This window comes from Acipenser ruthenus, chromosome 2 (genome assembly GCF_902713425.1).
Source record: "Acipenser ruthenus chromosome 2, fAciRut3.2 maternal haplotype, whole genome shotgun sequence".
In the NCBI taxonomy this organism is placed as follows: Eukaryota; Metazoa; Chordata; class Actinopteri; order Acipenseriformes; family Acipenseridae; genus Acipenser; species Acipenser ruthenus.
The window spans coordinates 2403319-2422888 of NC_081190.1; the positions used below are offsets into that span (position 1 = coordinate 2403319).

The 19570-nt window shown below is 42.6% G+C and overlaps 1 protein-coding gene across 1 annotated transcript; it reads right to left on the reverse strand.

Moving 5' to 3' along the window:
• Positions 1 to 260: 260 nt before the first annotated feature.
• LOC117403584 (BOS complex subunit NCLN-like) lies at positions 261 to 8739 on the reverse strand. Its single transcript, XM_058986222.1, has 9 exons — positions 8292 to 8739; positions 7549 to 7688; positions 7096 to 7274; positions 6583 to 6670; positions 6235 to 6273; positions 4909 to 5072; positions 2904 to 2957; positions 2566 to 2644; positions 261 to 1776 (listed from the first exon to the last, which is right to left on the reverse strand). The coding sequence occupies exons 1-9, from the start codon at positions 8620 to 8622 to the stop codon at positions 1717 to 1719; spliced, it is 1134 nt and encodes a 377-aa protein (XP_058842205.1). The 5' UTR covers positions 8623 to 8739; the 3' UTR covers positions 261 to 1716.
• Between the last annotated feature and the right edge of the window lie 10831 nt (positions 8740 to 19570).

Here is a 19570-nt window from a genome sequence, read left to right on the forward strand (position 1 = left end):
AGAATTGGGAAGAATTGAAAGTCCAGAACAGCCAGTCGGAAGAATACAATCTGTGTCCTCCAAAGGCTTTGTGAAGCAGTCAGAGGAGCAGCTCATTTACTCACTCTCTGATTAAACCTCCTCCTCGTCAACCTGCCTCCGTTCTAGCAGCGCACCCAGTCAGCCCGCTCGCTCCACGCCGCTGCTCCCCCCCAGACACCGGAACACTTCATTAAATAAATAATTCAGGCGCTGTCAGAGATTGGATCTTCAAAGGCCTATTCAGGTCAGACAGGGTGTTTGCACTTTATTGACTTGCAGAACAAAGGCTGGGTCAATACGAGCTGAAAGAAGCACAATGGGAGCCGGCCGCAGTGAAAGCACCGTGTTTCACCAGCCCCACGTTCACTTCGCTCCGGTTCACATCACAAAGGGGGCCGGGCTGGTTGCTAGGATTATTTTACAGGCTCAGTGCTATACTTCTAGGACTTCAGTTGGTTTTGTGTTTTCAGGTTTTCAGACTTGACCAAGTATACATGACTGGAGAATGAATATATAAATATTGTGCCAAGACAAATAGTTGAAATGTGTGCAAGGGCAAAAATGACCACTCTTGTAAGATAATCTATAAATGACTGTACCAATAATCATGAAGATAATTATACAAAGAAAACCAATGCATAAATGACGTCTGAAATACATAAATAAACAGCCATTCATTCTGCTGTACAGGGTGTGGGGTAGAGGTCCTTGGCTTGCCATTACCTCAACAATGCATAGTGCTGTACACTGTGAGAAGGGGGTTTTATTCCAAACAGTCTTGTTTAATTCATGAAAAGCATAAGCACAGTATTAGTCAATGAACTAATTAATGTATTATTTTGTAGGGCTGTATCATCATTGGAGATAGGGGAGATAGGGGAAACACATACAAATGTAATGTATCCCTGCACAAAAAAGGGAACTGTTAGTATTTTAAATGAATACAATATTCTAAATATTATTGTAAACATAACAAAAGACATGTATACACATAGTGGAGGACTAAACTATGAGACCACCTGCCAAATACAAGTCAAAGATAAGAGCCACTATTCAGTATTCAGCTGTGGTCAGATCATCTCCACAGTCGAATCAGCACACCTTGGTATGAAGGGTCAGGATCATTGTGGTACCTTATTGGACAGGAGGTCAAAGTCAAGGTCCCTAAGCAAATACCTCATTGGTGGATGTTACACCCTCTAAGTGTCCAAGATACAGCGACATCCTTTCTGAACCACAACCCTGGAGACATCTCTTGTACTGGTTGTTTGTTGCTTTGTTCCTGTGCAGGTCAGTGTTCTTTTAGTTACTGGCTACATGATGGATTCTTGCAGGTGGGTTCTTAATGTTTTACCCTACCCCTTATAAAAGGGTACCATTACACTACAAAGTGAAATAAAGCATAGTGAAAGCATGGAAAAGCACATGTACTGTAAGCACAAAGGTAAAACATATTAAAAAAACATGATAAACCATGGTAAAACATGGTAAATGCATAGTATAACTATGGGAAAACTGTACAGTTACTGTGATAAACTTTTATAAGGGACTCTATTCTTTAAAAATATAAAGTATCTGCAATTCAATTCAAACTTGTATTGCATTTAAAACAGTCCTCCGGTACAGCATGGGGCAGTGCTCCGGGTTGGGCTCTTCTGCCTTTCCTTTGCTGGTTGACTATGGTGGAGGTTCAGCTCACTGCTGCTTCGGCTTCACCATCAGTCTGGTGACTCTGGTGTACAGGGATCCAAAATTCTGGAAAACAACACAGATAAGATTGAGATTAACTCTATGTTTATATTTATTAATTTATTTAATTATTAAACTACATTTTCAGTGCCCAATTACTTTATCCTGATTTCGTTCTCCAATTTAGCATGTCCAATTACTCACCACGACAGCTCAGGAGAACTGAAGGTTCAGTGATTGCCTCCGATCCTACCACCAAACCAATCATTACTTTAGATTAATTTGTGTCATTTTCTGTTTCAGTCATCCAAACATAAGTTTAAAGCACCCCTGAAAGCCCTCAGAATCATGTCTAACCTCCAGGTTTACCTGGTACACCAGAGTGTAACCTTTAACCTGTCCCCATGCAACACCATCAGCTCCACCAACTCAAACACAATTCCTGAACTAGAGGAGGACATTCAGCCCATCTAAGCTAATCTGGTTCCCAGTAGCTGATTGATCTCAGAGCTTTGTCAAGTTGGATCTTAAAGGATCCAAGTGATTCTGCCTCAACAACATGACTAGGCAGCCCATTCCATGCCCTCAATCACTGTGTGAAGAAGTGTCTCCTTCCCTCTGTCCCGAGTTTATCTCATTCATCTTCATTTCCAACTGTGTCCTTGGTTTCTGTATTGTGTTTAAAGTATTGGTTTGGGTAAACTATGTCAACTCCTTTTAGGATTTTAAAGACTTCAATCATGTCCCACCTGATTCTTCTTTGTTCCAGGCTAAACAGATTCAGCTCAATTAAAAAAGACATCTGACGTTTTCTCAAGTATAAGCCCCCAGTATATAGATCCCGGAGACGCTCACCTGTATTGCATGGTAAACCACTCCCAGACATGCTGCTATACATGGCACCAGGAACAGGTCAAACACTGCTGGCTTCACCCTGCGGTAAAGAGAATAAGAGATCAAACAAATGATTCATCTGAACCTCTGTGTAAATCAGAGTTCAGTGGTTTAAACTCCCCCTGTCCTGCACAAGCAGCAGGCAGTGTTGATGCACTGACATTACGGAGTCTGACCCCTGCCTGGCTGGTTTGTACAGTGGTTACGATGCACGCTTGGGTAGAGCGTGGTGCTTACCAGTGAGACTGGATGGATACGTGGTTGTTATGGTAATTTAGTAAACAAAACAAAACACTTACCTGTATGCTGTCATGGTTTGTTTCATCTGGTCAAAGAACACATAATCTGGGTCTCTGAAACAGATTAAAACAGGCAGCATTAATCCACAGTCCCCTGCTCAGTGTGCATAGCGTAAGGACCTGCACAGCAGTATGGACGCACTGAGATCTACAGTCTGTAGTAAATGGAATATTATGTATTTGATCATGACTGCAAAAGTCAACAAAATCCTGATTTAGGACACTTCAACACGATTGAGTTCACCCTCTCGAGACAAACCAGACAACAACAAATAAATAGAACAGTCACTAGAAGAATTTAAATGTCCAAAAGAGAAGCTTACATGACAAACTAAAGGGATGTACTTGTACTTGTGCATGTTCTTCCAGTAAACTGGGGGTGGCTGTTGTGGATTGAAGAACATGACTTTCATTCTCGCCCTACAATTCACCAGCCTGTCCAGTACATGCACACGTACATTACTATACAAGTACTTCATGCAAATCCACAATAAAATTAGAGAAGTAAAATACACTCAAGGCCCAAGATATGCTCAGTTTTTACACATTTGTACTGAAAATTCCCAGGTTTTACAATCACTACAGGTACTTTTATATTCAATTTTACATTGTTTGCATTCACAAACAACAGAAGCAAGTGATTACCCCTGACATTTACCTGAAAAACTAGGATTTCTATCCCCTCCAACAGATTTTCACCAGTTTACATTATGTTTAAAAAAAAAAAAAAACAGTGATACATCTGCAAGAACATTTTATAAAAAGTAAAAACGGAAAATAATGGGCCTTGAATGAATGGCACTTCACCATGTGTGTGCTTCTCAATCTGTAAGAGAAACATCTAACACTAGAGGGCAGCAGAATACTCTGGAAAACCATCCATTAACAGCAGACCTGAAGGATCTAAACTATGTATTAGCACTGGCACCATTATCCCAGTAAGATTATTTTATAATCTTTATTAAAGAGACATTTTCGTACACTGCACAACAAAGGGTTTATATAAAACCCTGATTGAGAGTCCTATGTGGGAACTTGGGTTCAAGGGATTGGTAATTATACAGCGTGCATTCATTTAATCTGTTTTATGCTCACGTTTATGTGCTTTTTGAAAATAATTTTAAATCAACGATCTTCAAATGATGATGTGAAATGAAGCCATGCCACGTCTCACGGTGTATTGTCTGCTTATATCTGCTTAATAACAACATGCTTCTAAAAGCCATGTATGTTATACCGCTTATTTATAAACATACAGAGACACTGTTTGCAGAGTATTTGAAATGCAAATGCTGCGCATGTCTTGTGCCTTGAGCGGATGAAGCTCTCTCATGATGTATGATGATGCATCCCAGCGTTCGGTGTTATGACAAATACTGCCTGGACAAATACTGTCTCCTCCAGCACATTTTAACAATAAAGTAGTAGTGTGCAAAGTAGTAATGTACTCTGTTTGTCTTCTATTACTAAAATAAACTATTATAATAATAATAATAATAATAATAATAATACCACCACCACTACGACTGCTACTACTCATATATAATAAATCTGCAGAGTTATAGAGTGTCCTTCATACAGTCATACACAGTGCTAGGTTACGACAGAACAGGGCACAGCAGGCGAGTTTGGCTGTGTTTTAATGATTCTTTACTAATGTATTGCTGTACCTTTAAGGAACGTATATAGCTCTTTTGCGCCACCTGCTGGGTTATCTCTCATGTGCGAGAAGGGCAGAGAGCTGTGTGGACATGCCTCGGATGTATCTGGAGTAACATGGGTTAACTAGCAAGCTAAATAATAGAAGGAGCTGACTCTGTGACATGTGTTATAGAATGGAACAAGAACCTGTATGGTCTGAAGCATGTGACTACCCACAATCCATGTCCAGACTCTCTGTACTGTCTCCTGGCCTGGATTAGCATTAACCCGGCCTGCCCGTTGTTTCAAGTTGCTGTGTGTTCTCTTGCTGGCGTGGCGGTGAGATGGGCGGGGGGCTCATTACCTCTTGTCAGTGAGGAAGGTGTGCCGCTGGACCTGACGCAGGTAATGACTGAGCTGCAGCTCCAGGGTGGGGAGGAGGCCAGGGTCTCGCTCAAGGAGCTGGGCAGCCCTGGACTGGGAGGACAGCCAGTGAACCAGGGAGGACAGACGGCTCTCCTGGACCTCCTGAAGAGAGACAGAGACACAGGGATCATTCAGGAAACAACAAAAAACAGACACTTAATCAGCTGCATGTGTTCAGCCCCTTGGTGATTCACTGTTCCATTTGGAACAGCATTACAATAGTACTATTATTACTCTGAAGAAACCCTGTCAGGACCATAGCATTCCCAGCAAAGGCAAAGCAATGGATTTAAAAAACGAATCCACAGTAAAACTGACATGATACCATGGTATTGAAATGAGAATGTTCTACCAACGTCAGCCTCACTGCACTGTACTGTACCTTAGGTGTCCTAGTGCAAACATTGCCTCTTAGTCCAGATCCATTGCAATAGTATTGTATTGCACTGCTCCCAGTCACAACCACTATGAATGCTTTCTTGTTAACAGTTAGTTAATATATAATGGTGAGTAACCTATTTAAAAACTAAAAAAAAGCCAGCTAAAAGTGTCCACCAAAGATCAGATCCCAAATGTACCAACTCCAAGTCCATGAATTGAAAAGGGGTTCATTTGTCTTTGTAAATACTATAGGTTACTATAATGACTCATTATTAACTACATTTGTTAGTCAAGCTTGCAGTTCATGTAGTTTTCAACTGTTTTAAAGAGGGGTTCTGATTCATTTTTAAAGCGCTTTCTAACCTAAGGAAATGTTTAGAAACCGTCCTTAAAAAAGAGTCCTTAAAAACACCCTTTAAAGCAGTCCTTAATGTTTATGAATAGAGAGCACTATCCATTTGCTGTATTGATTCTTATAATATGGTAGCATGCTTACAGTGGTAGTGTTTTTAAAACTTGAAGAATTTCCACTGATAAAGGTTTGTCTACTTTACTAAGAAGTTTCTCTAGTGCTGTTCAGATTTTATGATTGAATGTTTGAAGTTATGACTCTTTTTCATCTTTATTATGTGGGATGATATTGGCAATTGATATTGGCCTTAATAAACCAGAATGGTGCTGACATATCATCATAGCTATGGCAGTGCTGTAAAGTGTCAATTAATTCAGACTCCTGTATGTAAATACACATTGACAATACAAATAATGAAGCAAATAAAGACACTATAGATTCCCCCTGCATATTAAGAAATCAATAAAAATTGTTAGAAAATAACATTGCTGGTAAGAGAAAATAAAAAAAGAAGCAAATTCAGTACTTTACCAAGCGACCTTTAAAAACCTGAAGCTCCATCAGCGAACCCTGCAAATAAAGAGGAGACCAAATAAAAACAATGCTACACTCTAGCAGGAGCCTCTGGGACTGAACTTCATTGATATCAACCACAGCTAGTCCCTCATTGGCTACATCCCACAACTTAGAAGGGAAGGGAGGAGCCAGCAGGTGGAGTGGCAGCCACTGTGAGCTCATCATTCTAATTCCAGTGTACAGTATGTGGATGGGGCCACTGTTAACACAGACAAACTAGCCATTCAATACACACTGTGTGCCCTTTAAAACAAAGTGATTATTTAGCTCTGCTCTTCCCTGCTGCTGCAGCCAAGAACTTACCTTTTCAGTGAAATTATACATGAAGCGCGCCAAGGCCTCGGCAACAATGGCAGTGTTTCGTCTGAGCTTCCTGATGTCCATCTGAGACCTGGGCAATGGCAACACAGACATGGGCAACAAGAGGGACGTTTACAAGCTTCTCCTCAGCAGCTCCTCCTCCTAAAGCACCACGAGGAAAGCTGTGCTGGTCCACAGACAGATGTTGGTGATACAGATATAACCTCTCGAACTTAAACAACATCAGTCTAGCTTGCCATTTCTACCATGCTAAGCTGAATCTTCGCTATTTATTACAATAGTGAGTTTTCAATGTATCAATTACTTCTCTTCTTCATTATATATACTGTATATATATACAAACAATACACATTTTAACTGATCCTATTATAAAGGTATCACTAAAAAACATGTTTATATCCTCCCAAAGATATTTATATTAATCCCCACCGTGTGCTACCACTCCCCCCCCCCCCCCCCCGTCCCGTCCCGTCCCGTCCCTCCATCTACTCTCACACTGTGTCCAGGATAGAACCCCTCTGCCCTCTCAGGGGGTCCTCCAGGTGGGACAGGGTGAACCCGGGGATTCTCCGAATCCCAAAGCGCTCATGCTCCCAGGCCAGAGCCGTGTCCCCCAGATTGATTTTCTTGTGGACTACTCCAAAAGTCACTGCAGGGAAATGAGAAGAAACCACCTGGAAAAGGGAGGGGGGGAGGGATTAATACCGGTTGAGAAATCTGTAAAATTATACCAGGTTAGATGCTGGAAAGATAACTTTGTTACACAAACAATAGTAAATACGAGACTGACAGTTTTGTATCGGGAGTGAATGTTCATTTTTCATGCATGATAATACAGTAATCTAGCAGTGTATAACTCAGGAGGGTTAGCTGCTCCTCCCTGAGCCTGTGGCAAAACAGTGCCACAGACAGCTGGCATCTCGTGGTGAAGGTGGGTTTGAGACTTGCCTGTTCAATCTGCTGTATGAAGGCATGCTGCACTGTCCCTGGCCTGGGGGGTCTGGAGACGTGCAGGTGGAGCGCCTCCCCGTTCCCCAGGGTGTCCAGACACAGGACGAACGCCACGTTGTCATGGAGAAGACTGGACTCTGATCACACAGACACAGGGGAGAGTTATTTAATGACGAATAACATTCATCTTAAGACACCCACCCTGAAACTCAGATCCTTACTCTTTTAACGTATCTAGGGATGTAAATAAGGCAATTGATAAATCAGTAGTACTATGAAGAGACCAAGGTGTTGCTTTAATCATACCAGGCAGGATCAGCCACAGATTTACAGCACTGGATTTTGCCTGGATTGCTTCAACCAACTACCTGTGGTTATCCAGAGATTTCCCCTAAAAATATGTGGTTGATGCAATCTAAAAATAGGAATCCCCAGTGCTGTAAAATGCTCTAATTAAATCCAGTTGGGGCTTATCTCAGAACCCTGCCAAACGTTGCCACCACAATCTCTGGGAAACACAGTACTGCTTGGGGATGACACTCCACCCTGGTTAAATTCTACATTTCAGAAAGCACAGGCACTTGCACACAAGGATACAGAAGTACCAAAGACAAGTTAGACCATTAGACCTGGAGTAACTTCCAGCAATGCCACCCTCTGGGTCTCGTTGGATCACAATTCTGCTGCAGTGCACACTACTCACACCCCGAAACCAACACCTCACCTCCTCCAGACTGTACCTGAATGATCCAGGTGCTCCTCGATCCAGCGCTTAGTGCCCTGGTAGTTAAACTTCCCTCCTCCAGTCAGGGAGAACAGAATGTTGTACCTGAGAAAAAAAAAAGCAAAAACAAATCCATCATCAGGTGAAGACAGACATAGAGAAAAATGATAACAGCTCAATATTGGAGCAATCCAGAGGCCAGAACCACTCTCAATGACTGCAAACATCACACAAAGACAAAAGGGTAAGCACTGTAAAGAATAGCGAGGTAGGGTAGAGCACATTAATAAACATGGAAAACCAGGATAAGCTATGATAAATGCACAGTATAACCATGGGAAATGCATGGGGGGGACTGCACAATCCCATGGTAAACTTTAATAAGGGTTACAGCAGCATAGGAGACCAGATGCTTGAGGAGCCTGCAGACCCTGACTCAGGCAGACATGAAATCCCATAATCTGCTTAAGTATCTTGATGGAATAGTTCATATTGAAAGGAGCTGAACCTAGACTGACTGTGCTTTGTAAGCCAGTCTGTTAGTCAGTCTGCAGTAAAATGAACGGAGGCTTACGTTTTAAGTGATGAATCAGGGGTGTGCTGATACTTGTAACTGCCTTTAAGAAGTATTTATTGGCAGGTATTAAATAAATCCATTCATGAACATGTTGATTTCAAAACAAAATAAGTCCTTCCCTCACCTTTACAACTGAGTACCAATCAATGACAATTAAGTTTGGCATTGAATGTTTTTAAAGCAGATTGGAAGTGGGTTTTCCTCTCATTCGGGGCGCTGACATTTTTACTGCTGTACCGAGGCTGTAAACTGACAATGAAAAATGAATGGATGTATTTAATACCTGCCAATAAACACTTCTTAAAGGCAACAGTGAGTATGAGTTGGAGTATCAGCACAGCCCGAGTCTGAAAGGAGCAGGATGCAGCTGTGTGCTTCACAGCTTGAAGGCTTTAAGTAAATGTCCCTAAAGATAACTACTCATTGTTAATGGCAGAAGATCTGTCACTATCATTGGAGAGAAGAAAAAGAACCTGAATTCAAATCAAGTGTAAAGAAACTGGCAATTAATATGTAATGAGGGCATAGACCTACCGTTTCAATGAAACATTTTATTGCTCTTTGTTGGACGCTAAAAATTGTTAGGAGTTTATGAACTGAGACATTGTTTAGGCTTTTACTTTAAAAAGTCCTGGAAATGTAATAGTGCTTATTAAAATAAAAGTGCAAGTAAGTGATTATTATTATTATTATTATTATTAATTTCTTTGCAGACGCCCTTATCCAGGGCGACTGTTACAAGATATCACATTATTTTTACATACAATTACCCATTTATACAGTTTTTTTTTTTTTACTGGAGCAATCTAGGTAAAGTACCTTGCTCAAGAGTACAGCAGCAGGGACCCCCACCTGGGATTGAACCCACGACCCTCCGGTCAAGAGTCCAGAGCCCTGACCACTACTCCACACTGCTGCCCTTCCCTGGAAATATTGTTGTAATATTGGGGCACGGATGGAAGTTGCACTAATACAGATTCATTATTTGCATAAATGTATCTAACAAAGGCATGGTCATAGCTTTCTTTGTATAAATCAAAATACAATTCTGAGCCAATTTTAGGGAAAGAATTGATAAAAAAAATAAACAAAACATAAAGCTTTTGTAAATAAACATGGGAATATTTGTGTAAAAAACTGTAAAAATGGATATGAGGTGCCCAGCCTTGACTCTTTCCACATACGCCCAGTAAAGTCTCTACAGCTAGCTGACTTTGGTTTTGTTTGACGTTTTCTAGAAGTGTGACTTATGGGTGCGATTCCGAAGGAGTCGTAATGAAGCCACAATGACGATGGTAGGGAGGTCTTCACCCCACCCAGGCAGCATTCCCTGTATAGCAGTGAGGAGAGGAGGAGAGGCAGGCTAACACAAGAGAGATCACAGGAGAGTCGAGTGCTCTATGTACTGTGCTCCCTCTGTATTGCATTCCCTGTATAGCAGTGAGGAGAGGAGGAGAGGCAGGGTAACACAAGAGAGATCACAGGAGAGTCGAGTGCTCTATGTACTGTGCTCCCTCTGTATTGCATTCCCTGTATAGCAGTGAGGAGAGGAGGAGAGGCAGGCTAACACAAGAGAGATCACAGGAGAGTCGAGTGCTCTATGTACTGTGCTCCCTCTGTATTGCATTCACTGTATAGCAGTGAGGAGAGGAGGAGAGGCAGGGTAACACAAGAGAGATCACAGGAGAGTCGAGTGCTCTATGTACTGTGCTCCCTCTGTATTGCATTCCCTGTATAGCAGTGAGGAGAGGAGGAGAGGCAGGGTAACACAAGAGAGATCACAGGAGAGTCGAGTGCTCTATGTACTGTGCTCCCTCTGTATTGCATTCCCTGTATAGCAGTGAGGAGAGGAGGAGAGGCAGGCTAACACAAGAGAGATCACAGGAGAGTCGAGTGCTCTATGTACTGTGCTCCCTCTGTATTGCATTCCCTGTATAGCAGTGAGGAGAGGAGGAGAGGCAGGCTAACACAAGAGAGATCACAGGAGAGTCGAGTGCTCTATGTACTGTGCTCCCTCTGTATTGCATTCCCTGTATAGCAGTGAGGAGAGGAGGAGAGGCAGGGTAACACAAGAGAGATCACAGGAGAGTCGAGTGCTCTATGTACTGTGCTCCCTCTGTATTGCATTCCCTGTATAGCAGTGAGGAGAGGAGGAGAGGCAGGCTAACACAAGAGAGATCACAGGAGAGTGGAGTGCGCTATGTACTGTGCTCCCTCTGTATTGCATTCCCTGTATAGCAGTGAGGAGAGGAGGAGAGGCAGGGTAACACAAGAGAGATCACAGGAGAGTCGAGTGCTCTATGTACTGTGCTCCCTCTGTATTGCATTCCCTGTATAGCAGTGAGGAGAGGAGGAGAGGCAGGGTAACACAAGAGAGATCACAGGAGAGTCAAGTGCTCTATGTACTGTGCTCCCTCTGTATTGCATTCCCTGTATAGCAGTGAGGAGAGGAGGAGAGGCAGGGTAACACAAGAGAGATCACAGGAGAGTCGAGTGCTCTATGTACTGTGCTCCCTCTGTATTGCATTCCCTGTATAGCAGTGAGGAGAGGAGGAGAGGCAGGGTGACACAAGAGAGATCACAGGAGAGTGGAGTGCTCTATGTACTGTGCTCCCTCTGTATTGCATTCCCTGTATAGCAGTGAGGAGAGGAGGAGAGGCAGGGTAACACAAGAGAGATCACAGGAGAGTCGAGTGCTCTATGTACTGTGCTCCCTCTGTATTGCATTCCCTGTATAGCAGTGAGGAGAGGAGGAGAGGCAGGCTAACACAAGAGAGATCACAGGAGAGTCGAGTGCTCTATGTACTGTGCTCCCTCTGTATTGCATTCACTGTATAGCAGTGAGGAGAGGAGGAGAGGCAGGGTAACACAAGAGAGATCACAGGAGAGTCGAGTGCTCTATGTACTGTGCTCCCTCTGTATTGCATTCCCTGTATAGCAGTGAGGAGAGGAGGAGAGGCAGGGTAACACAAGAGAGATCACAGGAGAGTCGAGTGCTCTATGTACTGTGCTCCCTCTGTATTGCATTCCCTGTATAGCAGTGAGGAGAGGAGGAGAGGCAGGCTAACACAAGAGAGATCACAGGAGAGTGGAGTGCGCTATGTACTGTGCTCCCTCTGTATTGCATTCCCTGTATAGCAGTGAGGAGAGGAGGAGAGGCAGGGTAACACAAGAGAGATCACAGGAGAGTCGAGTGCTCTATGTACTGTGCTCCCTCTGTATTGCATTCCCTGTATAGCAGTGAGGAGAGGAGGAGAGGCAGGCTAACACAAGAGAGATCACAGGAGAGTCAAGTGCTCTATGTACTGTGCTCCCTCTGTATTGCATTCCCTGTATAGCAGTGAGGAGAGGAGGAGAGGCAGGGTAACACAAGAGAGATCACAGGAGAGTCGAGTGCTCTATGTACTGTGCTCCCTCTGTATTGCATTCCCTGTATAGCAGTGAGGAGAGGAGGAGAGGCAGGGTGACACAAGAGAGATCACAGGAGAGTGGAGTGCTCTATGTACTGTGCTCCCTCTGTATTGCATTCCCTGTATAGCAGTGAGGAGAGGAGGAGAGGCAGGGTAACACAAGAGAGATCACAGGAGAGTCGAGTGCTCTATGTACTGTGCATCCTCTGTATTGCATTCCCTGTATAGCAGTGAGGAGAGGAGGAGAGGCAGGGTAACACAAGAGAGATCACAGGAGAGTCGAGTGCTCTATGTACTGTGCATCCTCTGTATTGCATTCCCTGTATAGCAGTGAGGAGAGGAGGAGAGGCAGGGTGACACAAGAGAGATCACAGGAGAGTGGAGTGCTCTATGTACTGTGCTCCCTCTGTATTGCATTCCCTGTATAGCAGTGAGGAGAGGAGGAGAGGCAGGCTAACACAAGAGAGATCACAGGAGAGTGGAGTGCTCTATGTACTGTGCTCCCTCTGTATTGCATTCCCTGTATAGCAGTGAGGAGAGGAGGAGAGGCAGGGTAACACAAGAGAGATCACAGGAGAGTGGAGTGCTCTATGTACTGTGCTCCCTCTGTATTGCATTCCCTGTATAGCAGTGAGGAGAGGAGGAGAGGCAGGCTAACACAAGAGAGATCACAGGAGAGTGGAGTGCTCTATGTACTGTGCTCCCTCTGTATTGCATTCCCTGTATAGCAGTGAGGAGAGGAGGAGAGGCAGGGTAACACAAGAGAGATCACAGGAGAGTGGAGTGCTCTATGTACTGTGCTCCCTCTGTATTGCATTCCCTGTATAGCAGTGAGGAGAGGAGGAGAGGCAGGCTAACACAAGAGAGATCACAGGAGAGTGGAGTGCGCTATGTACTGTGCTCCCTCTGTATTGCATTCCCTGTATAGCAGTGAGGAGAGGAGGAGAGGCAGGCTAACACAAGAGAGATCACAGGAGAGTCAAGTGCTCTATGTACTGTGCTCCCTCTGTATTGCATTCCCTGTATAGCAGTGAGGAGAGGAGGAGAGGCAGGGTAACACAAGAGAGATCACAGGAGAGTCGAGTGCTCTATGTACTGTGCTCCCTCTGTATTGCATTCCCTGTATAGCAGTGAGGAGAGGAGGAGAGGCAGGGTGACACAAGAGAGATCACAGGAGAGTGGAGTGCTCTATGTACTGTGCTCCCTCTGTATTGCATTCCCTGTATAGCAGTGAGGAGAGGAGGAGAGGCAGGGTAACACAAGAGAGATCACAGGAGAGTCGAGTGCTCTATGTACTGTGCATCCTCTGTATTGCATTCCCTGTATAGCAGTGAGGAGAGGAGGAGAGGCAGGGTGACACAAGAGAGATCACAGGAGAGTGGAGTGCTCTATGTACTGTGCTCCCTCTGTATTGCATTCCCTGTATAGCAGTGAGGAGAGGAGGAGAGGCAGGCTAACACAAGAGAGATCACAGGAGAGTGGAGTGCTCTATGTACTGTGCTCCCTCTGTATTGCATTCCCTGTATAGCAGTGAGGAGAGGAGGAGAGGCAGGGTAACACAAGAGAGATCACAGGAGAGTGGAGTGCTCTATGTACTGTGCTCCCTCTGTATTGCATTCCCTGTATAGCAGTGAGGAGAGGAGGAGAGGCAGGGTAACACAAGAGAGATCACAGGAGAGTGGAGTGCTCTATGTACTGTGCTCCCTCTGTATTGCATTCCCTGTATAGCAGTGAGGAGAGGAGGAGAGGCAGGCTAACACAAGAGAGATCACAGGAGAGTCGAGTGCTCTATGTACTGTGCTCCCTCTGTATTGCATTCCCTGTATAGCAGTGAGGAGAGGAGGAGAGGCAGGCTAACACAAGAGAGATCACAGGAGAGTCGAGTGCTCTATGTACTGTGCTCCCTCTGTATTTCACTATCTCATAATAAATATTGAAAATAGTTCATTTGATGGGCCGTTTTGCAGTAGAATATAGAACGTGTACAAAGTACTGTTAACATTGCCTAACAGAGAACTAACCAAATTCATGAGTTATTGAATCATGAAACATTGAAGAAACGGATTACAAAACAGGCCTGCAAACTTTCCTGTGTGTGTCCAATGGGCCTCAAACTCTGGAGGGAGCAGGAAGCGGGATGGTAGTTTAGTCTCTACAACCTTGCTTTAAAAAAACTGCTGACTGAGTCAATTAAATATATCCAGGCAAATACATAGACAGACAGACAGACAGACAGATAGATAGATAGATAGATAGATAGATAGATAGATAGAGACACAGACAGACAGACAGACAGATAGATAGATAGAGATAGATAGATAGATAGATAGATAGATATGCACTTTGAACGAACTCACCTCCAGAGTGACGATGGCTGATAGATAGATAGACAGACAGACAGACAGACAGACAGACAGATATAGATAGGTAGATAGATAGATAGATAGATACAGACGTGCTCAAATTTGTTGGTACCCTTACATCATTGAAATAATGCTTCATTCCTCCTGAAAAGTGATGAAATTAAAAGCTATTTTATCATGTATACTTGCATGCTTTTGGTATGTCATAGAATAAAGCAAAGAAGCTGTGAAAAGAGATGAATTATTGCTTATTCTACAAAGATATTCTAAAATGGCCTGGACACATTTGTTGGTACCCCTTAGAAAAGATAATAAAGAATTGGATTATAGTGATATTTCAAACTAATTAGTTTCTTTAATTAGTATCACACATGTCTCCAATCTTGTAATCAGTCATTCAGCCTATTTAAATGGAGAAAAGTAGTCACTGTGCTGTTTGGTATCATTGTGTGCACCACACTGAACATGGACCAGAGAAAGCAAAGGAGAGAGTTGTCTGAGGAGATCAGAAAGAAAATAATAGACAAGCATGGTAAAGGTAAAGGCTACAAGACCATCTCCAAGCAGCTTGATGTTCCTGTGACAACAGTTGCAAATATTATTAAGAAGTTTAAGGTCCATGGAACTGTAGCCAGCCTCCTTGGGCGCGGCCGCAAGAGGAAAATCGACCCCAGATTGAATAGAAGGATAGTGCGAATGGTAGAAAAAGAACCAAGGATAACTGCCAAAGAGATACAAGCTGAACTCCAAGGTAAAGGTACGTCAGTTTCTGATCGCACCATCCGTCGCTTTTTGAGCGAAAGTGGGCTCCATGGAAGAAGACCCAGGAGGACTCCGCTTTTGACAGAAAAACATAAAAAAAGCCAGACTGGAATTTGCTAAAATGCATATTGACAAGCCACAATCCTTCTGGGAGAATGTCCTTTGGACAGATGAGTCAAAACTGGAGCTTTTTGGCAAGTCACATCAGCTCTATGTTCACAGACGAAAAAATGAAGCTTTCAAAGAAAAGAACACCATACCTACAGTGAAACATGGAGGAGGCTCGGTTATGTTTTGGGGCTGCTTTGCTGCGTCTGGCACAGGGTGCCTTGAATCTGTGCAGGGCACAATGAAATCTCAAGACTATCAAGGCATTCTGGAGCGAAACTAACTGCCCAGTGTCAGAAAACTCTGTCTCAGTCGCAGGTCATGAGTCCTCCAACAGGATAATGACACAAAACACACAGCTAAAAGCACCCAAAAATGGATAAGAACAAAACATTGGACTATTCTGAAGTGGCCTTCTATGAGTCCTGATCTGAATCCTATTGAACATCTATGGAAAGAGCTGAAACTTGCAGTCTGGAGAAGGCACCCATCAAACCTGAGACAGCTGGAGCAGTTTGCTCAGGAAGAGTGGGCCAAACTACCTGTTAACAGGTGCAGAAGTCTCATTGAGAGCTACAGAAAACGTTTGATTGCAGTGATTGCCTCTAAAGGTTGTGCAACAAAATATTAGGTTAGCGGTCCCATCATTTTTGTCCATGCCATTTTCATTTGTTTTCTTATTTACAATATTATGTTGAATAAAAAATCAAAAGCAAAGTCTGATTTCTATTAATTATGGAATAAATAATGGTGGATGCCAATTACTTTTGTCAGTTTCAAGTTATTTCAGAGAAAATTGTGCATTCTTCATTTTTTGTGGAGGGGTACCAACAAATTTGAGCACGTCTGTATATATTATTATTATTTATTTCTTAGCAGACGCCCTTATCCAGGGTGACTTACAATTGTTACAAGATATCACATTATTTTTACATACAATTACCCATTTATACAGTTGGGTTTTTACTGGAGCAATCTAGGTAAAGTACCTTGCTCAAGGGTACAACAGCAGTGTCCCCCACTGGGGATTGAACCCACAACCCTCTGGTCAAGAGTCCAGAGCCCTAACCACTACTCCACACTGCTGCCCCATATATCTGAATGGGAGAGCAGCCACAATGTTGTTAATACTGTACCCGTTTCAGGACCTGAAAAACAACAGATCAACCACAGTTACCGCAATCCATCTCCTACATTTCATTATAAAACCTTCGGCCAACTGTGAGAACCCACAAGGTACCTTACAGGGCTGGAACAATAATCGATCAGAGTGATATTACTGACCATTAGGTTTGTCTTGATTATTTATTGTACTGAAGAATGAATTTCGATAATCGTATCATGGGCAATAATCATAGGATCAGAGCCACTGCTACAGGGATGTTTTGTAACCCCTCAGAGCCACTGCTACAGGGATGTTTTGTAACCCCTCTCTTCCATTACATTGGATGTCAGAAAAACACTTGCATTTAGTCCACCATATATTGCGGGAGAGAACAACTGTATTGCTTTATTTTAAAAAGCAAACTAGATTATCATGATCATTTTTAGCGGGCTCACAATTGACAATTAACAATCTCCATCCTACTGTAAGTGACTCTGAATATAATGTACAGTTCACAGTCTACCTCTGTAAAGCGCTTTGTGATGGTGGTCCACTATGAAAGGCGCTATATAAAAAAAAAAATATATATATATATATATATATATATTATTATTATTATTATTATTAATAATAATAACTACAATTGTCATGATCTTTCATTATCTGTCAATAGAAAATTGAAAGTGCAGACGTGTAGAGAAAGGCACTTTAATTAACTACCATTTCCATCACACATTCATCTCTGTTTTCCACAACTCACTTCTGGAACGACCTGACAATCATTATTATTATTATTATTATTATTATTATTATTATTATTATAGAAAAGCCAGTTCAACCACATGTGTACCTGTCCTGTTTACCTGCATATTTGTAATCCCTAGAAATCACTCACCTTTCTGTTTTACTAGACTTTTGACATATTGCCAGTGGCTCCAGCTCATAGATAGTTGTCTCTGCAGTGAGGCAGTTCACAGTATCATACAAACGCATATTACTCCTCACACAGCCCCATCTTTAGAAGCTTCATAAGCACAGTGAAGCGCAGTCTGGGAGCTGAGCTCTGTGCATTCCTACAGCAGGAGATCATTCCAATCGCCTCAGTACACTGGCTTGCATGGTGCAGAGCAATCCCTGCAGCAGGGGAAGAGCCCGTCCTCATTAAAGCATCCCGCCGGAATCCTCATTTTGATGGCTTCATAAATAACTGTAGACAGTTCATCATGATGCACAAACTGAAATACAGAAAGGAAATTCTCACTAATTCAGGAGAAAAAGCTCAAATTGACCATTAATGTTGGGTTCATATTTCTTTGCAACTCTGGAACTAGCCATGCTTTACATTCCGACACTGAAGAATCCCAGAGCAGCGTCTCCTATGTATTTACAGCACTGCTATTATTATTCATGGGTCTGGGCTTTTTTATTTTCAGGGTGTTTGTTGTTAGCTGCAAACACTACTTAACTACGTAAGCAGTTACCCAGAACTCTATTCAAATTTTGTAAGCAGCTACAATTGTATATATTTCATCCAGTTGTACACATATACATACAAGTTCTCAGCCAATAAGAGAGCAGGATTTCTCCCCATTGTGATTGAATTTAAATCTTTCCCTTTAGAACAAGAAAATGTATGAATGAAGGGAGGCCACTCGGCCCATCTAAGCTCACCTGGTTCCAAGCAGGACTTTGTGAAGTTGGGTCTTAAAGGATCCTGCCTCAGCAACACGACTAGGTATCCCATTCCATACTCTCACCACTCTCTGTCTAAAGAAGCGTCTCCTTCCCGTCAATCCAACTTCAAATCGTGTCCCACAAAAAGATTGTACAAGCAAGTGTATATAATCGATGAGAACACAAGTGTCGTAATAAAGGGTACAGAAAATGACTGAGCGTAGCAAGAGTAATGCAGTCATAGCAGTCTTCTTATTAAGAATATTGTCAGCATGGTCCTCATTATAAGAAATAAATCAAACTAAACCATGTGTGCACCTGTACTGTTTGTCTGTACATGTGCAGGTATGTTCGAATCCTTTTAAATCATTTTTCTGGTTCAGTAGATCTCCGGCATATTGCCAGATGCACCAGATCACTACTTATCCACCTGCTGTATTTTGTACATTAAAATCCACATTTAGAAGGGACATGAGTCTCTAATGAGAATAAATCAAGGCATTTTACATCACAAAGGTTAATGGTTTAATTCAAGAGAGAGGCTTTAATGAAGGACTCTGCAATAGCTTATCTAACAGCCTAAACTGAGCGATACAAGGAAACCTAACCTGCCTGTGACCGGGGGGCGTTGCCATTGGGGGGCTCCAGATGGTCTTCTTAACCTCTGTGACCTGATCGGGTTAAAGTACAGTACATCCCTGAGCTTAGTTATCAGCAGAGTCTCAGAGCTCCACCGCTTTTGCTAGACTGGCAGAATAAATAATGAATAGGTTTAAGAGCGGTATCAGTTATTTGCTATTTTATAATTGATCGCTGTCTTAGCTTCTGCCTCAGCGTGTGCTGCGGGCTCATTTGCAGGTTCAAGATCATGTGTAGCCTTACTGCCATGTGGCTTTATTACAGTGCAGGATACATCTGATTGCAGCTGGTGGGGATTTTCAATAGGTTAGGCTTCAGGCTCAAGAACACTTACCTGGATATTCACAAGTGTAACAGATCCCTTAGAAAAGTATTTGTGCAGTTTTCCCATGCTTTTCCCCTTGCATATACTATACATTTACAATAGTTTATCCTGGTTTATTAATATGATTTACCATACCTCACTTTTCTTTACAATGCTTACTTATGCTTAGTGTTCCGCGTTTGCGCTTTATTCTGAATTTTACCTTAGAAAATTTTTGGACGTCGGTTTTTACTGCTTTATACCCAATTTTTGTCTATTATTCAATATTTTCCTGGTACTATTTTCTAGGAAATACAATATTTTGATTAAAATGCTGTTTTATTTTGACTCTG

Bases quoted from the DNA above. Each gene is read 5' to 3' on its own strand.
- LOC117403584 (XM_058986222.1), bottom strand. From the start codon at position 8,622: ATGCATTTCCCATGGTTATACTGTGCATTTATCATAGCTTATCCTGGT. The intron at 7,275-7,548 runs GCAAGTCTCAAA...TCCCTTTTCCAG, and splicing joins TCATACAGCAGATTGAACAG to GTGGTTTCTTCTCATTTCCC. The intron at 6,274-6,582 runs GTAAGTTCTTGG...CTTTATTTGCAG, and splicing joins TGTATAATTTCACTGAAAAG to GGTTCGCTGATGGAGCTTCA.